The following is a 22,519-nucleotide window of genomic DNA, read 5'->3' as shown; positions in this document are numbered from 1 at the left end:
CTCTGCTTGTTTCTGAGAATGTAATGAAGGGGAGGGGCATATTCATTATCACAAAGTATAATAATGCATGAGCTGTGCAACGTGATGGAAAAGCTTAAATGTATATTATAAGTGCCAGGAATACAAAGTTGTATACCTGGTTCTATAGCTCCCTCTGCCTCCCCTCTCCCTCCTTGCCCCCTCATATATAATGAAATCGTACTTTTATTCCAGTCTACAGTCACAGAGTGCAGCACTACCCTAGGAAGTACCTCTAGCTACCATATAAGGAGTGATCAGTGGATGTATTCCTAGGCAGTAATGTAAACACTGGATTTTCTCTGAAACCACAGGGTTTACTGCAAAAAGCTTCAAGGGGCTGATTATACTCACCAGGACTAATATAATAAGCTGTAGTTGTTCTGGACCTGGTGACTATAGTGTGCCTTTAATGTAAACATTATTCAATGCACCACATTAGTCATACACCCATGATCATTTTCCATAATTTATTTGATAGACAGCTACAGTAGATGTTTCTTAATTACCGATAATGCTTTCCTATACTGTAAGTGGATCCAAAAAATGGTTTCCAAAAACGAGCTTTGGGGGGAAAAAAAACTTTCATGCAGAATGCAACCTCCTACATGGAATTATAAAACGGGCACGTGTATGAAGCCTAACTGGAGATATAAGAGGGTGGAACGGAACCCCGTTTGTGTACAGGGACTAAACTTTAAAATAGGAAGCCACCACAAAAGGAAAGACCAATTCTTCTTATTTCACTTGAATGTCTATTAATTCTATATTATTTTTGCACCCCTTTGTTATAGTCTCAGCATTCAGCAATATGTTAATTTGCATTTTTTCGCCAACAAATGAAATGTGTTCTGTACCTGAACGCTTCCAGGCTTTTGTCATATACAGGGAGTGCAGAATTATTAGGCAAGTTGTATTTTTGAGGATTCATTTTATTATTGAACAACAACCATGTTCTCAATGAACCCAAAAAACTCATTAATATCAAAGCTGAATATTTTTGGAAGTAGTTTTTAGTTTGTTTTTAGTTTTAGCTATTTTAGGGGGATATCTGTGTGTGCAGGTGACTATTACTGTGCATAATTATTAGGCAACTTAACAAAAAACAAATATATACCCATTTCAATTATTTATTTTTACCAGTGAAACCAATATAACATCTCAACATTCACAAATATACATTTCTGACATTCAAAAACAAAACAAAAACAAATCAGTGACCAATATAGCCACCTTTCTTTGCAAGGACACTCAAAAGCCTGCCATCCATGGATTCTGTCAGTGTTTTGATCTGTTCACCATCAACATTGCGTGCAGCAGCAACCACAGCCTCCCAGACACTGTTCAGAGAGGTGTACTGTTTTCCCTCCTTGTAAATCTCACATTTGATGATGGACCACAGGTTCTCAATGGGGTTCAGATCAGGTGAACAAGGAGGCCATGTCATTAGATTTTCTTCTTTTATACCCTTTCTTGCCAGCCACGCTGTGGAGTACTTGGACGCGTGTGATGGGGCATTGTCCTGCATGAAAATCATGTTTTTCTTGAAGGATGCAGACTTCTTCCTGTACCACTGCTTGAAGAAGGTGTCTTCCAGAAACTGGCAGTAGGACTGGGAGTTGAGCTTGACTCCACCCTCAACCCGAAAAGGCCCCACAAGCTCATCTTTGATGATACCAGCCCAAACCAGTACTCCACCTCCACCTTGCTGACGTCTGAGTCGGACTGGAGCTCTCTGCCCTTTACCAATCCAGCCACGGGCCCATCCATCTGGCCCATCAAGACTCACTCTCATTTCATCAGTCCATAAAACCTTAGAAAAATCAGTCTTGAGATATTTCTTGGCCCAGTCTTGACGTTTCAGCTTGTGTGTCTTGTTCAGTGGTGGTCGTCTTTCAGCCTTTCTTACCTTGGCCATGTCTCTGAGTATTTCACACCTTGTGCTTTTGGGCACTCCAGTGATGTTGCAGCTCTGAAATATGGCCAAACTGGTGGCAAGTGGCATCTTGGCAGCTGCACGCTTGACTTTTCTCAGTTCATGTGCAGTTATTTTGCGCCTTGGTATTTCCACACGCTTCTTGCGACCCTGTTGACTATTTTGAATAAAACGCTTGATTGTTCGATGATCACGCTTCAGAAGCTTTGCAATTTTAAGAGTGCTGCATCCCTCTGCAAGATATCTCACTATTTTTGACTTTTCTGAGCCTGTCAAGTCCTTCTTTTGACCCATTTTTCCAAAGGAATGGAAGTTGCCTAATAATTATGCACACCTAATATAGGGTGTTGATGTCATTAGACCACACCCCTTCTCATTACAGAGATGCACATCACCTAATATGCTTAATTGGTAGTAGGCTTTCGAGCCTATACAGCTTGGAGTAAGACAACATGCATAAAGAGGATGATGTGGTCAAAATACTCATTTGCCTAATAATTCTGCACGCAGTGTATAACTTACAAGCAGATGGTCTGCAGCATACCGGGCCTACCACCAGTATTAACCCTTCATATACCACCTGCCTGCCTGGTCACCCTGACCAGGCAGGCAGGCGGTATATGATTGAAGGGGCAATACTGCCTGGTATATGGACAGCAGAGATGGCATCCTCTGGGCAGTACTGTCTATGGTCATCCTTCACCAGCACCCTGACTGCCACCTGCTTGGCCTGGCTCTCATGGCACTTCACTGCTTGCTGCTTGGCTATCAGTGACTCACCCCACAGCTAACACTCAGGGTCAGGGAGTGACTCAGTAGTCACACTGTGACACTGACTGACTGTCACTCACTGATAGCCAAGCAGGTGGCAGTCAGGGTGCTTGTGAAGGATGAATTGACCATAGACAGTACTGCCCAGAGGATGCCATATCTGCTGTCCATATAATACCAGGCAGTATTGCCCCTTCATATACCGCATTTTCACCCCACACCTAACACTCAGGGAGTACTGTCACACTGACTGGTCTGTGACACTGACTGTCACTCACTGTCTCATTCATTCAGGATGCCTGTGGTTGTGGAGTCCTGAAACAGCCGGCACACTGCGGGCGGCTCTTCTTCTTGCTCCGGCTCCGCAATGTCTTTCCGCCCGGAAGGTGGGCGGAGCTTCGTACTGCCGTGCGTGCCTGGCCCTGGTGATTCATCAAGGCGCGTGCATGCTCCTGATAGATACCGCTCCTCAATCTGCGGCGCTGCGCAGTGCAGCAGCTGCAGAGCAGAGGCAGAACTCAGTTCGGCCCCATGGTTCCAAATGACTTCATATCACAGAAAAATTCCAAACTTAGGCCAGAATCACATATAAGGTACAGTCACTCGTAGATTTGCACTGTGGAAATTGCACTGTGAATTTTGCTTAATTTCATAGGATATTGCTGAAGACTTGCTGCAAATTTGCTGCTTTGCGTTTTGAAACCTCAGGATGTCAGTTCTTGCTGAGATTTATACCCTGGCAGCAGAAGACCTGGTGCAATCCTACCACTGATGAAGAAGGCAGCTCAGACCTTCGAAACGCATTTGGTGATTCCCCCACAAACCCGCTAAATATATTACCCTCGAAGCGCTTCCATATAATCGACTCTACCCGACTATTTGGATCGAAAAGACCGTTCTACAAACATTCACAAACTGAACGCAGTGAAGACACGCGAGACGCCATGCCATACAAGTGACGTCACATCCACGTGGGACGCCGAAGAACCGGAACAGCCATCACAGAACACAGAGCGCAGTAAGGAAGCTCCAGCAGCCGGGACACTCGTACCTTACAAAGAAGGTAAACCACAGTCAGGGTGCAGCCCTTCTCAGTGTGTGGGACGCCACACCAGACGCAGCACCCGACTGGTATATTACCCCCATCTTTTTTCTTTTTCATCCTTTTTTTATTACGACCACTAACAGTGTCTGGCCAGCAATCCCTGACAGGGAAACACTGCATTTATTTTTGCCTCAGCAATATTTTATATATTTTATACACATTTTCTACTGCAAATTGTTCACAAGAGACATTTACCCACCAGAGTGCCAATGAACTATTGAAGGTGGTAACCACCACCATACGACCACCGCATTGCTCCATTTTGCACTCCCACCTCTGCATTTTTCAATTTTTATTTCTACTTTTATTATTATTATTACCCTTTTAATATTCCCTCTCCTATCATTTCCCATACCTAACCCTCCCCTATACTATTGATATAGATAACCAATAAATGCATATTTTTACCATCCTATCTGTCTACATTGCTCTTTAAGCGTTACCGCCAGATGTAGAGTGCTGGTTTTCATTATACACTTCTATTGCATACCTTCCTTCTCTGATTGGGTGAATCAGTCTAAACCTAGAACACCTAGACATTGTATTGGTCAGGTGAGCCACCAGCAACCCACTTTTTTCCTGGTGCAATCCTGTCACAAAACCCGTTCCATATTGGAAGGTTTTTTTAATGGAGGTTTACAGCCAAATATGCAGCAGATTTTCCACAATGGAAAATACACAAAAGATCTACAATGTACTTCCATGTAGTGCATCAGGATGGGGTTTAAGTTTAACCCTTTCATGACCAGGCCCAAAAAGGCCTGAATGTCCATGCAACTTTTTGTGATTTTGTGCACCTGGTGGTTTAGTGACCGTAGCTTTTTTATTTGTTTGACTACAAAAATAATTTTAGCAATTTTTTTTTTTTTTACTTGACACTTAAGACTTTTTATTAGAATTTTTTTAGAGTTTTTTTTTCTTTTTTTATGTTTAATTTGGATGAAAACTGCTAATTATTAAAAAGTATTTTTTTATTATAGCTTTTTATTTCTTAAATAATAAAACTGACACAAAAATTAATTATTGCAATGGGTTGCTTATTTTGTGACGATAGTTTTCATATATAATATGTATAGGTTTGAGAGAACGGGGCGACTATGGTGACGGTTTCTGTTAGCAATGGCATTTTTAATATTTTTTTTTACATTTTTTATTTTTTTATTTTTACTTATATTTTTTTAAAATTTGGGCACGTAATCTGTCCCCCAGGAGGTCATTAAAAGACTGGAGGACAGCGACTTTTTTTTTTTAACCTTTTTTTTCACTGTTTCCACTGCTGTAACTGGGGCATCCACAGGATCCCCAGTTACAGGGGAAAACAGCCCCCTGAGGAAGAATGACACACAGGCAAAGCTGATCAGGGTCTCCTTAGACCTGCAGCTCTGGTCCTGCCCCTGCTCTACACACCCGTAGCGGTCACAGGACTAACAGAGGAACCGTCTCGTGCAGTGCTGTCCTCCTGCCGGCACAGGAGAAGAGAGAAGCGGCAATAAACCGCTCCTGTCTTCTCCTCAGGGTCCCTGCTGCGTCTGTCAGCCAGGACTCGAACTGCTCCTGCTAGATATCAGGAGCAGGAGCTTTAATCCCAGTGCTGATCAGCGCTGGGATTAAAGCACTGCCAGCACATGTTTATACCTGATAGCTGCACGGGGCATGTGCAAATAGCACGTATATAGCCGTATGGCAGTCGGGAATGCGTTAAAATCCACAGTGTGCCCTATACATGTATGTTGCAGATCTGAAAAGTCAGAACTTACCTTTACACAATATAATAGTACATTTAGTTGGTATTTTAAGCTCCAAAGTGAAATTTATTGCAGCTTGTTTTAATGCTAATAAAATGTACTGCTGTCAGGCTTTTATATGACACATCAAATGTTTTGTCAGGAAAGATATAAAAGGAAGAGTGTACCGGTACTACATTATGAAACACATACTAAAGCAAATCCTGTTTCATAAATATTTTCTTTGAAAGTTCAAGAAAAGAAATACTGTATACATAGTTGATAAAAGAAGATTAGATAAAAGCATTTTAATGGATACCTTTTCCCCAATTTCTCCTGGATTACCATTTTCACCTTTGCTTCCCTTCTCACCCTGCGAAATACAATAAAGACAGCAGTAGATTAAGAAATACATTATGCAATACACAACAAGAATTTCTGTTTGCAAAATCTGGTGTGAACAGCATCCAAAAAAGCATTACATAGGTAGAAAAAAAAACATTAGGAATAGACTATGTAATACCAATTTATGTATCATATTGTTTTTTTTTTATTAGCATGTTAACTAACCTGAAAACTCACCTATTCAGGAAAACCTACAACTTACAATAAACCTGCTGTCATTTCATTCCCAGCAGCTTCTACCCTCACAACTGTCTCCTTCCCCCTTCCCTTGTAGATTATAAGCCCTCGAGGTCAGGGTCCTATCATGCATTATATATGTGAGCAAATTTCATATGTGCAGCTCCCTGAAATAAATGCCACATCAACATAACTAATAATAAATGTTTAATGGTCATATTATAAAATCTGATCTTGGGTTATAAGCTTATTTATGGCAAAGAGTCATCAGTGAAATGATGCAGGGAAACAAGTATGAAATTTACTTTGTCATGTTGTCTAATTGCATAATCCTTCACTTCCTATGTTACACTATTTTTGGAGTAGCAACTATTTGGGTTGGCTCATGGATAAACTTAATCTGACTGCAGAATGAAACCATACCCTGTCCATCGCATGTACAAGCATCCCAAGTCATGTGTTACTTACTATTCCATCTGACAATCTAAATTTATGACTAGGTCTCATGCTATGAAAAACATGCTACAAGAGATTGATAACTTTTGATGTAGATGCTCTTATGTTCATGAATAACTAAGGGTATATTCAATTAGCTATTTAGCAAAGAGCACAAACAATATTACACTGTAAAAAGAATGAGAAATCAATACACTAATAAAAATTAGCGGCCTTCAGTTTGAAATGTTCCTTCTAGATGTTGTAGGTTACCTCTAGTGTCGAGTACATTTGGTAGAGACCACCAGTACTGGTTATATGTATATTAAAGAGGTAGTCCAGGCTTTTTCTATTGATGACCTATCTACAGGATAGGTCATCAATATCAGATTGCCGGGGGTCCAACACTCTGCACCCCTGCCAATCAGTTGTATGAAGAGACTGCGGCGCAGTGCGCACATACTGTCTCCGGTCTCTCTCTCTGCTCGCTGCTGTACGTCTATGGGACAGCAGCAGAGGACAGGAGCGTGCCTTCTCCCCATAGAGCTGATCGGCAAGGGTGCCGTGTGTTGGACGCCCACTCATCTGATATTGATGATCTATCCTGAAGATAGGTCATCAATAGAAAAAGCCCGGACAGCAACTTTAAAGCTAAATGAAATTAAAAGCCAGAAACTACTTTAATTTTCCTTTTGACCAGTTTCTCCTTCACTGAGTTGACCCAATAATATTTATATGTTTACTAATACATTTATTTGTTATCAGCTATAAATATATAAATAAATAAATATACAGTACAGACCAAAAGTTTGGACACACTTTCTCATTCAAAGAGTTTTCTTTATTTTCATGACTATGAAGGCATCAAAACTCTGAATTAACACATGTGGAATTATATACATAACAAACAAGTGTGAAACAACTGAAAATATGTCATATTCTAGGTTCTTCAAAGTAGCCACCTTTTGCTTTGATTACTGCTTTGCACACTCTTGGCATTCTCTTGATGAGCTTCAAGAGGTAGTCCCCTGAAATGGTTTTCACTTCACAGGTGTGCCCTGTCAGGTTTAATAAGTGGGATTTCTTGCCTTATAAATGGGGTTGGGACCATCAGTTGCGTTGAGGAGAACTCAGGTGGATACACAGCTGATAGTCCTACTGAATAGACTGTTAGAATTTGTATTATGGCAAGAAAAAAGCAGCTAAGTAAAGAAAAACGAGTGGCCATCATTACTTTAAGAAATGAAGGTCAGTCAGTCAGCCGAAAAATTGGGAAAACTTTGAAAGTAAGGGCTATTTGACCATGAAGGAGAGTAATGGGGTGCTGCGCCAGATGACCTGGCCTCCACAGTCACCGGACCTGAACCCAATCGAGATGGTTTGGGGTGAGCTGGACCGCAGAGTGAAGGCAAAAGGGCCAACAAGTGCTAAGCATCTCTGGGAACTCCTTCAAGACTGTTGGAAGACCATTTCAGGGGACTACCTCTTGAAGCTCATCAAGAGAATGCCAAGAGTGTGCAAAGCAGTAATCAAAGCAAAAGGTGGCTACTTAGAAGAACCTAGAATATGACATATTTTCAGTTGCTTCACACTTGTTTGTTATGTATATAATTCCACATGTGTTAATTCATAGTTTTGATGCCTTCATAGTCATGAAAATAAAGAAAACTCTTTGAATGAGAAGGTGTGTCCAAACTTTTGGTCTGTACTGTATATATATATATATATATATATATATATATATATAGTCATATGTGACTATACTGCTACTGGCATAATGGAAATTCATTGTTAATCTAGGCCCCAGGGTAAATAACAGCTAACTATACATCAAAACAGCTACCAAGCAACATTTTAGTGTTACTGCTAAATATTTTAAACATCCACTTGATCTTTTATCAAAGGCATTACCCTTTGACATCTTTTCATTTGCAAATGAATGTCAGCTGACAGTAGAAAATTAACTCACTCACTTAGCATTTAAAGAGTATTAATAGACAGCGAGCAAAGCTTAGCATAAGTAGAGTGAATTTATCACAATTAATTGGATGGTAATCATTCTCTAGATACTATGCCGTAATAGAGAACACAGAAGTCATTATGGTCTCCACATACTTTACAGAATCAGTACTTGGATAGAGTAGCCAATTTTGGAACTAGATAAACATCTGAGATCAAACTTCGAGCCCAAAAAACTGTAATATTTCCGAAGTAACTCAATATTTAAGATTCAAACAGACTATTTTACTAAAAGCAACATAAATGTGTTTCAGACATAACATATTCTGTAGTGTATGAGCTTGATATCCTGTCATAAACCTTTGTAAAAGTTTAAGTCATTAGTCACTAATTAGTTAACATTTATTAATAAACTATGGCCCAGAGTTACTAATATGTCTATGTCTAGAATCTGTCTAAAAAGTAGCGCAAATTTTCACAATTTTGGCTTAATTTTTCTAGGAAACTAGTTACACTTTTTTCCAACTTAAGAAAGGGGCATAGCCTAATATGTACCATTTTGTACTAAAATGCCCTTCAATTCCTTGAAGAAAGCCAGTCAATAAATGGCATAGAGCATGAGGCACTGCAATAAATGCGATGTAGGTCTAGACAGGCAGTCTTTTATATCATCTATAGCAGGGATGCTCAACCTATGGCCCCCATCTGTTGTGAGACTACAATTCCCACCATGTCCTGCTGTAGGCTGCCAGGGCATGCTGGGAATTGTAGTTTTGCAACATCTGGAGGGCCGCAGGTTGGGCATCCCTGATCTATAGGTTTAGCAAATCTGTACTATTTTCAAATTGATGGTAAAGCACCACAAAATCAGCTCTACATCTGCTAGAAAGAAGTTGCTAATCAATTAGTTTTAAAATAATAATAAAATAATAAAATCTATATTATGGAGTAATCAACATGAAGACTGTGAGAAAAAAAAATCTCTTTATTCCTCCATATAAAGTGAGAGACACATAAAGGGACAATATGGCCCTTGATTATTCTATTAGACCTGAAATAAATAATTCTGCATGATGTCTTGAAGGGGCAATCCAGTGGCAAAATACATTTTCAATAACCCTTTTCCACCATGTGCTTGTCTACTTTAAGCAAAGCCATGTTGATTTCAGCTCCCCAATCCAACATTTTACATAGATATCCAGCCCGTGCACCCCTCCTAGTTCCTCACTCTGGCTAGTTGGTGGGATTTGTTGTTACAGCAGCTTTATGAACTAAGCTGTCTACCTGCTACAAATCCGAGAATTCTCCACTGTCAATTATACAGGGCAAATTAGAATATAGGCAGAGATTTTTTTAGAAATTCCATTGAAAATCTATAGAAACATTATATTGATATGTTTTATAACTTTTTGAAAGGGATAAAATTAAACCTAATTGAAGTAACTGGAATACCCCCATAAACTAAATATACAGTTCTGCTGGTTGCTTGTTATCAAACAGCAGTGCATTGTGGAAGCCCAGACAAATGTTATACAGTTAACTGCACACAAAAGAATATAATGCTATCCAAAGGCATATCAGTTTATGACATATAATATATGCAGCATACAAATAAATTAATAACAATAAATACATTTCAGCAACACAATGTAGTTTTGAATAAAAATATATAAAATAAAATTACATTTGTGTTTATTTTCCTAGTTAGACATTGATACCTATAGAACATTAACTTTGATAATAGTGTTTTAGTACCATACAGATTATTCTTTTGAATAAATATATACAGTATCTACATAATAAAATTAGTAGCTTGGATGTGACTTTAAGCAGCTTACCTGAACACCTTGGTCACCCTTTTGCCCAGGCAAACCTGTGGGTCCTGGTAAACCTGCTTCTCCCTAATTGAAAAATGAATAATACGAAAAAATTAATAAAATTAATGTAGAACTTTAATGAGCATTCTAACAAACTCAACAAGGAGCCTAGAACATTGATTGCAGCCCGAAACTGCAAGTGCAACTTTTTAACTCCAGGTATCCGCTAACATTTTTTTTTTTAAATAGTTTTTACATGCCAAATGTGTCTACAGCTTTCAGTCCTAAAATGGGCTTATAAAGAATTAAGAGAATGAGTGCATCTATGCCATGTTAAATGCTAAAGAGAACCTGTTACCACAAAATGCAGTGCAATCTGCAGACAGCAGGTTATAGAGCAGGAGGAGCTGAGCAAATTATTATATAGTTTTACAGGAAAATACTTAGCAAAATGTGTATTTTATATATTTACACTGTATCTAACCATTCAAATTACCTTTACTAAAACCTATTCTAATTGCGATGAAATAATTTTTTTTTGCAATATACTTTTTTATTTTAACTTTTCCTTGCTAAATAGACACCTGCAGTTCACATGTTAGCAGTATACTGGTGTACAGATTCCACTGGGGCCACATTGAGAAATGTACAGGCAGAAGCACACATCACTTCTCCTGCCTGTACCAGCTCAGCTCACTGAAAGCTCTGCATAGCATATCACGCATTCACTATACCATGGTTTAGGCACCAATTTAACAAGGATTCATTGCCTGCATTAGACGGAGGGGTAAAGCTTCTGCCAGCAATGGGTGCATATGTATGGTCGCACCACTATCACTTGTTGGTCAGAAATACGTATCTACTGGGGGCCAGTTAAGGAATAGCGTACCTCTAATACATTGACTCCAATGGTCTTGGGTCTAATGACAGCTAGATACGTAACCCTTCCCCCACACAAGAAAACACACAAAAACAAGGGTGGTGTCCTGCTGAGAATTATTTGTCAGCTCAAAAGCAGGATACACTACACCCTTTGTCCAGAAGGTCCCTGGGCATTTTGTGTATTGCCTCTTAGGGACAAAAGTCCAGTGACAACATGAACTAGTAGCAGATATTGAGGCTATAGTTCCCTATCACTGAGCTTGCCTGGACAGAACAAGCACTCACTCAGTGTACTCTGCAAACTATTGCTCTCTCCAGGCAGTGTGAGCTGCCTGACTAGGATCATTGCAGAAGTACGGTGGTGCCTTAATATCACCGCTAATCTTACTGTGCTGGTGTCATAGTCCCTAACCTGCCTAGCTAAGCACATTTAGAATAGTTTTTATAAAGTTTACTTAAAAGTTTTGGTACAATTTAAATCCCATTTTTTTCTGACTTCAGCTGTTAACAGGGATGGTTCTATCAGGGATAGATATCATTCTCTGTGTTAGTGTGTATACATAGCTAGCTGTCAGTGACTGATAGTTGTACATGGGGGAGGTGTGATCAGTGATTGATAGCATTCTCTGTGTGTATACATAGCTGTCAGTCACAGATAGCTGTACACGGGGAGGTGTTATCAATGATTGATAGCATTCTCTGTGTAAGTGTGTATGCATAGATAGCTGTCAGTCACAGATAGCTGTACACGGGGAGGTGTTATCAATGATTGATAGCATTCTCTGTGTAAGTGTGTATGCATAGATAGCTGTCAATCACTGATAGCTGTACACGGGGAGGTGTTATCAGTGGTTGATAGCATTCTCTGTGTAAGTGTATATACATAGATAGCAGTCAGTCACTGATAGCTGTACACGGGGAGGTGTTATCAGTGATTAACAGCATTCTATATGTAAGTGTGTATACAGAGATAACTGATAGCTGTACATGGGTGATTAATAGCATTTTCTGTGTAAGTATGTATACATAGATAACTATCAGTCACTGATAGTTGTACACAGGGGAGGTGTTATCAGTGATTGATAGCATTCTATGTGTAAGTGTCACGAGGGTATCAAGAGCCACGTCTGACTCCGTTATACCCGGGGTCAGGAAGTCGCAGCGGGTGGCTGCGCGCTCTATATCTAAAGATCACGTTGTCTTTTAGTGATTGTTTTCTGTGTTTGCCTTGCTATCCTTTTTGTCTCTCTCAGGGATCCGTAGCTTCTCCTCCTCAGCTGTTTCTTGTCTGCCACTCCCTACCTCCTTATATTCTCCCCTCACACTTCTCTAGTTGCCAGTTATAGAGCTTCCTGCCTGGACATCTATACTGACCCACTGGAGTGGTGAATCCTGCGTGTCGTTCCTGAGTGCTACCCTCCGGATCCCAGTTGGGCTTATTGTTGTTTCCTGTTGTCGCCCATCTGGGAATATATGTTGAGTCTGTGTTGTCTGTCCTCCCCTTGGTGTTTTCCCTTAGAGTTAGTGGTGCGGACTAGTGTTCCCATCGCCCTGTTCACTACCGAGGGCTCAGCTCAGGGAAAGCCAGGGCTTTAGGCACGTGATCGGCGTACGGGTGAGGAACCCGTCTAGGGACGTCAGGGCAGCCAGGTGCCAGCCGCCAGGTGAGTCAGGGGTCACCATCTTCCCTCTCACTTGGGCAGGGCCTTCCTCGTTCCCTCCCTCTGTGTCACGTATGTGATAGCCACGCCGACCGTGATATTATAACTGGCCCTTACTTTTTGAGAAAAAAAAAATATATAATAATTTTTTTAATTTTTTATTTGTTGTTTTTTTTTTTCTCTCTCTACTTAGAATCCAATATGGATCCTATTGATGCTTTGGCAGAACTGCTTCAAAGCCTGTCTTTGGAGGTGGCAGGATTGAAGGCGTCTGTTCTCCAACAACAGCAGCAAATGCAGCAGACCGCACCCCCAGCGGTTGCTATGGGTAACCAGGTTGTCACTGAACCCAAGGTTGCTCTTCCCGACAGATTTTCTGGGGGAAGGGACAAATTTGCGACGTTCCGTGAGGCCTGCAAATTATATTTTAAGTTGCGCCCTTACTCCTCAGGTCATGAAGAACAGCGGGTAGGGATTGTCATTTCCCTGCTTCAGGGGGATCCGCAATCCTGGGCGTTCTCGTTACCCCCTGGTTCTCAGGCTCTTCGGTCAGTGGAGGGATTTTTTGGGGCTTTGGGTCTCATATATGATGACCCTGACCGAGTCGCCCTGGCTGAGTCGAAGTTACGGAGACTCCTACAGGGAGATCGGTCAGCAGAGGAATTTTGCTCAGAGTTCCGTAGGTGGGCTACGGATACTCAGTGGAACGACCCGGCTCTCAGGAGTCAGTTCTGCTCTGGGTTATCTGAAAGGGTTAAGGATGCATTGGCGCTGTATGAGACCCCCCTTTCCCTTGATGCTGTTATGTCCCTCTCTATCAGAATAGATAGACGTCTTAGGGAGAGATCGAAAATTCCGGAGCAATTGGTTACCTCTCCCAAGCAACAGTCAGCCTGTACTGACTTAGATGAGCCTATGCAGCTAGGCGGAACTTCTCGTCAGGTCCGTCCTCCCGAGGTTCGCCGTAGGGGGGGGGCTTGTTTTTTCTGTGGGGGGAGGGGTCATTTCATTAATGTCTGTCCCTCCTTTCTCAAAAACAAAAAGACCGTCGGAAAACTACTAACCCCGGGCTGTGCGGAGGATGTCAGCCGGGGGGTATACGTTTCCTCCATACGAACATCTCAATTTGTGTTACCAGCGGTCATTGTTTTTGGTGTTAAGACGGAGTCTATTTCTGTCTTTCTAGACAGTGGAGCAGGGGTAAACTTGATTGATGCCCATTTTGCCCGCACTATGGGTTTGTCTCTCAGTACGCTGCAGAGACCTATTCCCGTATTCGCTATAGATTCTGCTCCTCTGTCTCAGAGAAACCTCACCCACATGGTTCGTAATTTACACCTTCGGGTAGGGGACCACCATAATGAGTGTCTTTCATGTTACGTTTTGGAGGGCCTTCCCTCTCCGGTGGTATTGGGTCTTCCCTGGTTGATAGCGCACAATCCAGTGGTGGATTGGCAGGCCAGGGAGATATTGGAGTGGAGTGAGCATTGCAGAGAGAATTGCTTAAATAACAATTGCTTAATCGCCTCCATAGCTTCCCTACCTACATTTATTTCGGACTTTGAGGACGTTTTTTCGGAAAAGGGTTGTCAGAAACTACCACCTCATCGTCCTTATGATTGCCCGGTTAACCTGATTCCCGGGGCAAAATTACCCAAGTCCAGGTTGTATAATCTTTCGGGTCCCGAGAGACAAGCCATGAAAGATTATATCTCCGAGAGTCTGGCTAAGGGACACATCAGACCCTCTTCTTCACCCGTGGCTGCAGGGTTTTTCTTTGTTAAAAAGAAAGATGGGGGCCTGCGTCCTTGCTTAGATTTCCGTGAGTTAAACCAGATAACCATCCGTGACCCATACCCTCTTCCTCTCATTCCTGACCTTTTTAATCAGATTGCGGGTGCTAAGTGGTTCTCTAAACTTGATCTTAGGGGGGCCTACAATCTGATTCGTATCAGGGAAGGGGATGAGTGGAAGACAGCTTTTAACACCCCTGAGGGGCATTATGAAAATCTAGTTATGCCTTTCGGTCTGACCAATGCCCCTGCTGTCTTCCAACATTTCGTTAATGATATTTTTAGTCATCTCATCGGCAGGTTTGTAGTCATATACCTAGATGATATCTTAATTTATTCGGCTGATCTGAAAACACATGAGGTGCATGTCAGGAAAGTACTGCAGGTCCTACGGACGAATAAATTATATGCGAAAATTGAAAAATGTGTCTTCGCTGTTCAGGAATTACAGTTCCTGGGATATCTATTATCTGCTTCAGGTTTCCGCATGGATCCTGGGAAGGTCCAGGCAATTTTAGATTGGGATCTTCCTGAGAACCTTAAAGCCCTACAACGGTTTTTGGGTTTCACTAATTTCTATAGAAAGTTCATTAAAAATTATTCAGTGATCGTTAAACCCCTTACCGACATGACTAGGAAGGGGACGGATTTTTCCAAATGGTCTGTCGCCGCTAAAGATGCATTTTCCTCTCTAAAGGAGAGGTTTACCTCGGCACCTGTTCTAATTCAACCTGATGTCTCCCAGCCTTTTATTGTCGAGGTAGATGCGTCAGAGGTGGGAGTGGGAGCTGTATTGTCTCAGGGTCCGTCTCCTGGCAAATGGCGTCCTTGCGCTTTCTTTTCCAAAAAATTATCTTCTGCGGAGAAGAATTATGATATTGGAAATAGGGAACTGTTGGCGATTAAACTGGCGCTTGAAGAGTGGCGTCACTTCTTAGAGGGAGCAATCCACCCCGTCACGGTGATTACGGATCACAAGAACCTTCTGTACCTAGAATCGGCTAAGCGTCTCACCCCTAGACAAGCTAGGTGGTCGCTATTCTTTACCAGATTTAATTTTGTAGTCACCTATCGTCCTGGGGCAAAAAATACCAAGGCAGACGCATTATCTCATAGTTTCCCTGGAGGGGGTAATGTTTGTGATCCGGTACCTATTTTACAAAGAGGTGTGGTTGTCTCTGCTGCACACTCTGTTCTAGAGGGAAAGGTGTTAGAGGCTCAGGGGGACGCCCCGGCCTCTTGCCCCTCAGAGAAATTGTTTGTACCGTTAAACCTGCGTCTTGAATTATTAAAAGAACATCATAATTCGGCACTTGCTGGACACCCGGGTAGTAAAGCAACCTTGGAGCTTTTATCTCGTCGTTTTTGGTGGCCAAGGTTGCGTCAGGATGTAATGGATTTCGTGTCTACTTGTTCTACTTGTGCACGCGCGAAAGTCTCTCATACACGTCCAGCAGGGTCTTTATTGCCACTTTTCATCCCCAATAGGCCATGGACACATCTGTCAATGGATTTCATCACTGACTTACCGTTGTCGGCGGGTAAAACAGTTATCTTGGTAGTAGTAGACAGGTTTAGCAAAATGGTACACTTTATTGCACTACCCGCACTTCCTAATGCTAAAACGCTCGCTCAGGTGTTTATCAGTGAAATCGTGAAGCTTCACGGGGTCCCTTCCGATGTGGTTTCGGATCGGGGAACCCAGTTTATTTCTAAGTTTTGGAAAGCTTTTTGTTCCCGTTTGGGGGTTCACTTGTCCTTTTCCTCAGCTTTCCATCCTCAGTCGAATGGACAGACTGAGCGTACCAACCAAAACCTAGAAACATATTTAAGGTGTTTTGTGTCTGAAAACCAAGAGTTGTGGTCATCATATTTACCGTTAGCTGAGTTTGCCATAAATAATCATTATCAGGAGTCCACTGGCAAGTCACCATTCCTTGGTGCATACGGTTTTCATCCCCAATTTTGTACTTTCAAAGAGGGGGGGTCTTCTGGGGTTCCCGAAGAGGAAAGGTTTTCTTCATCTCTTTCATCGGTATGGCAGAAGGTGCAAGTTAACTTGAAAAAGATGAGTGGTAAATATAAATGCATGGCCGATAAGAAACGGTCGCCAGGTCCGGACCTAGGAGTGAATGACTATGTGTGGTTGTCTACTAGGAATATTAAGTTGAAGGTTCCTTCTTGGAAACTGGGTCCTAGGTTCATTGGTCCCTATAAAATAGTAGCCGTCATTAACCCTGTGGCTTTTCGCCTGGAGCTACCTCAGACTTTTAAGATCCATAACGTCTTCCATAAATCGTTACTCAAGAAGTATGTTCCACCTCTAGAACCATCGCCGCTGCCACCTCCTCCTGTCATTGTGGCTGGTAATCTGGAGTTTCAAATAGCCAGAATTGTTGATTCTCGTCGGGTCCGCCGCTCTCTTCAGTATCTGGTGCATTGGAGGGGTTACGGTCCCGAGGAAAGAATGTGGGTTCCAGCGTCAGAGGTAAACGCCAACAGGTTAATTCAGACTTTCCATGCCTCTCATCCAGAGAGACCTGGTCCTGAGTGTCCGGAGGCCCCTCGTGAAAGGGGGGGTACTGTCACGAGGGTATCAAGAGCCACGTCTGACTCCGTTATACCCGGGGTCAGGAAGTCGCAGCGGGTGGCTGCGCGCTCTATATCTAAAGATCACGTTGTCTTTTAGTGATTGTTTTCTGTGTTTGCCTTGCTATCCTTTTTGTCTCTCTCAGGGATCCGTAGCTTCTCCTCCTCAGCTGTTTCTTGTCTGCCACTCCCTACCTCCGTATATTCTCCCCTCACACTTCTCTAGTTGCCAGTTATAGAGCTTCCTGCCTGGACATCTATACTGACCCACTGGAGTGGTTAATCCTGGTTGTTGTTCCTGTGTGCTACCCTCCGGATCCCTGTTAGGCTTATTGTTGTTTCCTGTTGTCGCCCATCTGGGAATATATGTTGAGTCTGTGTTGTCTGTCCTCCCCTTGGTGTTTTCCCTTAGAGTTAGTGGTGCGGACTAGTGTTCCCATCGCCCTGTTCACTACCGAGGGCTCAGCTCAGGGAAAGCCAGGGCTTTAGGCACGTGATCGGCGTACGGGTGAGGAACCCGTCTAGGGACGTCAGGGCAGCCAGGTGCCAGCCGCCAGGTGAGTCAGGGGTCACCATCTTCCCTCTCACTTGGGCAGGGCCTTCCTCGTTCCCTCCCTCTGTGTCACGTATGTGATAGCCACGCCGACCGTGATAGTAAGTGTGTACACATAGATATCAGTCACCAATAGCTGTACACAGGGGTAGTCTTAAGTATAGAAAATATACTGAATTTTTTTCTAGAAAACCATATATCAGTCTGCACAGCTTCTCCTGCTTTATAACATGTTGTATGCAGATTACAATATATTTTGAGGTGACAGGTCTTCTTTAAAGGGGTCGTCCAAGTTATTTAAAAAGGATCTCTAGGACCTTAATTGAGATAAAATTAAGAAAATAAGCTATACTAAACCATCAACACTCTACCCCTTCCAACACCACCACTGCAGTCCTCAACTCCATTCTGTTTTTGCATGACTGCAGCAGAGATATAACTAGTGATGAGCGAATAATTGGAAAATTTCAATTTGGCTGCTTTGCCGAATTTTACAAAACAAATTAGCTGTTGTACACATTACTTCATCACAAAGTACATTTCTTTGTAAGTAGTGGGTGCAATGAGAGGGAGCTGCGTTTGCATCGCTCCCCGCCAATGTACCATTCAGATGCCACATTCATAGCTGATTACGGCATTTGACGTCAATATTACAGTGTAAAATTTAAAAAATTTATAAAATCATACTTATCCTCATCAATTTGATCTAGAAGAGCCGGCCACCGCCATCTTGATTGTAAATTCAGTGCGAAATCTCAGGTGGCCCGTGATGATGTCATCACGTCGGCCGGAGTGGTGACATCATACGTCACCGCACACAGGATTTTGCGTGGGATCTTTAATCAAGATAGCAGCGGCCGGACTTCGTACTGAAACAAATGAGATAAGTATGATTTGTTTTTTTTCCCCGCCATTTAGGGAAAATTGGTTTGTTAAGGGAAAATTGGTTTGTTTGTCAGCTTTGTAGCAAATCAAATTTTCCCCAAAATTCGGATCGAATTCCACTTCTTGGAGTTCGTTTTGCTCAACACTACATATAACCATATGATCTAAAAGACTACTACGGAAAATCACTGGCTTGTGCCATATACCAGTGAGGCTAGTGATTGACTGCACTGGTGACATCACCACTGCAGTCGAGTAAACAAATCCCAGGGGACTGGACTGGAGCGGTAGCACTGGAGAAAGTGGAAGTTTAATTGGTAAACATAGATTCCTTTTATTTTACCATGTTTTTAAATAACTCAGACAACTCACTTTTTAGTGGCTGTGTAGGAAAGTACAGCAGGCTACAATTTCCCATACAGTAAAAAAAGATATTCAGCGTATGAGCGAACATAACCTGAAGAGACACGCCATAGTAAATAATCAATTTAGAAAAAGTTAAGCCTTAGCTATGATGAACAATAGATTTCTGCAATACATTTGTGTGGGCTGATAACATTTTCATCTGTTAAAATGCAAATGATAATTAAAGTCTGATTAACATGTATTTGCAAACAAGCACTGCAACTGCCTGCATACAGATTCTGCACTCCTAAAAAGTAACTCATCCGGTCTGGCTGTCTGCCAGGTTCTGTTGTAATCAATGAAAAGTGTTAGGAAAGTCTGACTGCTATATTGAATGTCAGAGCTAATATTCTGTATGTCAGCTGACCCCAGAAGATCACAGGCATTCTGTTAAGACACCTATAGCACGGTGGCTCAGTTGATTTACTCTATAATGTTTTGGTGCTGCTTAGTTTTTACTTTGCAATGTAAGTTAATAAGGTCATTTTATATTATTATTGTTATGTTATATAATAATAATAATAATAATAATAATAATAATAAATAGAATATGTAAAAAACAAATAAAAGCAGCCAAACTAGAGACCGAGAGATTAATTGCCAAAGAGAACAAAACTAACCCTAAAATGTTCTGCAATTATACAAATGGTAAAAAACATAAATCTGAAGGTGTTGGCCCTCTACAGAGTAATGAGGGGGAGTTGCAGAGAGCGAGGAGGAGAAAGCAAAGCTATTAAATATTTTTTTCTCCACTGTATTCACTGAGGAATATAAACTGTCAGATGAAATGCAGAATGTAAAATTAAATTCCCCATTAAAAGTGCCCTTTCTGACCCAGGAAGAAGTACAGCAGCGTCTTAAAAAGATTAAAATAGACAAATCGCCTGGACCAGATGGCATACACCCCCATATCCTAAGAGAATTAAGTAATGTCATAGCCAGACCCTTATTTCTGATATTTAAGGACTCTATATACTGACAGGGAGTGTTCCACAGGATTGGTGCATAGCTAATGTGGTGCCAATAATCACAAAAGGTCCAAAGACAGAGCCGGAAGCTATAGGCTGGTAAGTTTAACATATGTCGTGGGTAAACTGTTTGAAGGTTTTCTAAGAGATGTTCTCTTGGAGTACCTTGATGAAAATAAGCAAATAACACCATATCAGCATGGCTTCATGAGGGATCGGTCATGTCAAACTAATTTAATCAGTTTCTATGAGGAGGTACAGTAAGTTCTAGACTTGAAAGCGGTGAATCAATGGATGTTGTACGTCTGGACTTCTCCAAAGCATTTGACACTGTACCACATGAAAGGTTAGTATATGAAATGAGAATGCTTGGACTGGGAGAAAATGTATGTATGTGGGTAAGTAACTGGCTCAGTAATTGAAAACAGAGGGTGGTTATTAACGGAACACACTCAGATTGGGTAACTGTCACTAGTGGAGCACCTCAGGGGTCAGAATTGGGCCCTATTCTCTTCAATATATTTATTAATGATCTAGTAGAAGGCTTGCACAGTAAAAGATACATTTTTGCAGATACGTATAAAGGCAAGTTGCTTACTGTGTAAACAAAAGAGAGAGGGCGCACCATAGGTCCAAGCCATCCAAAAAGGACATTAATGCCTTGTCTGGGCCTGTTGAATCTGTATATGGTACCACCCCCATATTGGATTTACCAGTACCCAACAATGTTGCATATAGGGTCCTTCCCATGGGCCCATCCCCTCCTCAGGACCACTCCTCCCAGTCCATGAGTATCTTGGACCATAAACAAGTGATCCCTTCCAAAGTTTCCCTTCCATCCCCCACCAAATCATTAGGTTTGGGAAAAATGAGCGCTCCTACGGCCGCCCCGTCCACCACATTTGATCCGGACATCACATCTAAATGTGGTCCACTTAATCTCCCTCCCACCTCTTTCTCTCCCCCTAAGTGTCATTCACATGTCTCCCCCACCGACCAAGGTTCCATACATTGCCCAGTAGTTCCTGTATCACCCACCTCCCCAATTGATTTGGAAGTAGATTCACTCATCACTGTACATGAAGTTTCATTCCCCCAAGGTTCGGAACATCTTAATATCAGTCCGTCAGGCCCAATTATTAAGGCCGGAGACATTTCGACTGCCTTAGGACTCATGGATCCGCTCGATAACACCACGCAGTCCTCCATTGGTCCCTTTTCTTCCTCATCCTCTTCTTCCTCTTCCTCTTTTTTATCCCTACCTCCCATCCTAAACCCCATCACAGCCTATCCGGTACTAAAAGGCCCCAACACAGTGGCAATAACCAATTACTTTCACCCTTTAGGCCCAAGACCCCCAAAAAGAAAAAATATAGAAGAGGCTGCAGAGGGGGCCAAAGTAAAAAGGAGAATCTAGCCCCCAGTGCCCCCTTTCCACAGGAGGTCAAAATTTTCAATCTGTCCGAATACATATTGTCCACTGAGGAAACATCTCTTTTATCCAAGGGCCTTTCTTTCTGCCCTTCTGCACCTACCAAGGGTTTTGACTTATTTTTGGATCTACACCATTTCACCCGAAAATTAACCCTGAAAAGACATTTTGGGATTTTGGAAAAATCATCTAGACCTAAGGTCAATGTGGAACTGGTGATGTCTCCAGACATCCAAGGCCAGGAATTTGTACATACAGGACTCAAACCACCATCTAAGTACTACCCCATGCAACATAAGGGGAATTTTATCGATACCTTTTATAATATAGTCATGGATGATTTTCGGAAATTACACCAAAAACCAACTTGCAGACAGAACCTTACAAAAAAGGAAAAAAACGGCGGTCAAGCGCCTCCAGAATAATTTAGATATTGTCATCCGCAGTGCAGATAAGGGAGGGGGAGTGGTAATTCAAGATAGGGAGACCTATACTAAGGAGGCACTCCGTATCCTATCCGATACAGAATACTATGTACCTCTAGTCACAGACCCCACTAAGTCACATATTTCAGAATTCAAAGACCTTATTGAATCAGCATCTCATATACTAGATAAAAAGGAGAAAGCATTCATCCTAGTATCGGATCCTGTCACAGCATTATTTTACCACCTACCCAAGATACATAAGGATACAAAGAATCCACCAGGGCGACCAATTATTTCAGGGGTTTGCTCCCTCACATGTAATCTTTCAAAGTATGTGGATGTCCTGTTACAAAAATATGTTACCAAACTACCCTCCTATTTAAGGGACTCAACAGCTTTGATAGAGTCTGTTAAAGATATTGAGTGGAGGAACACTTATAGTTGGGTCACACTGGACGTGACGGCTTTGTATTCGAATATTTCCCATACTAAAGGAATTGAATGCATTAAGTGGTATTTGGATAACGACCCTCTGTTACCGGCAGGACAAGCAGTCTTTCTACAGGACTGCATTAG

The 22,519-nt window shown here is 41.9% G+C and overlaps 1 protein-coding gene across 1 annotated transcript in view; it reads right to left on the bottom strand.

Moving 5' to 3' along the window:
• LOC120998111 (collagen alpha-1(XIX) chain-like) overlaps positions 1 to 22,519 on the bottom strand; it is an 861,475-nt gene that overhangs the window by 453,794 nt on the left and 385,162 nt on the right. Inside the window, exons 9-10 of the mRNA XM_040428630.1 lie at positions 10,369 to 10,431; positions 5,874 to 5,927 (exon numbers count right to left, since the gene is read on the bottom strand). Of these exons, the coding sequence (XP_040284564.1) occupies positions 5,874 to 5,927; positions 10,369 to 10,431 (117 nt within the window). The remainder of the gene's footprint in view (positions 1 to 5,873; positions 5,928 to 10,368; positions 10,432 to 22,519) is intronic.

Source organism: Bufo bufo, chromosome 4 (genome assembly GCF_905171765.1).
Source record: "Bufo bufo chromosome 4, aBufBuf1.1, whole genome shotgun sequence".
In the NCBI taxonomy this organism is placed as follows: domain Eukaryota; kingdom Metazoa; phylum Chordata; class Amphibia; order Anura; family Bufonidae; genus Bufo; species Bufo bufo.
Note: the sequence above shows the minus strand (reverse complement) of the source record. Positions and strands in the feature narration are given on the sequence as shown.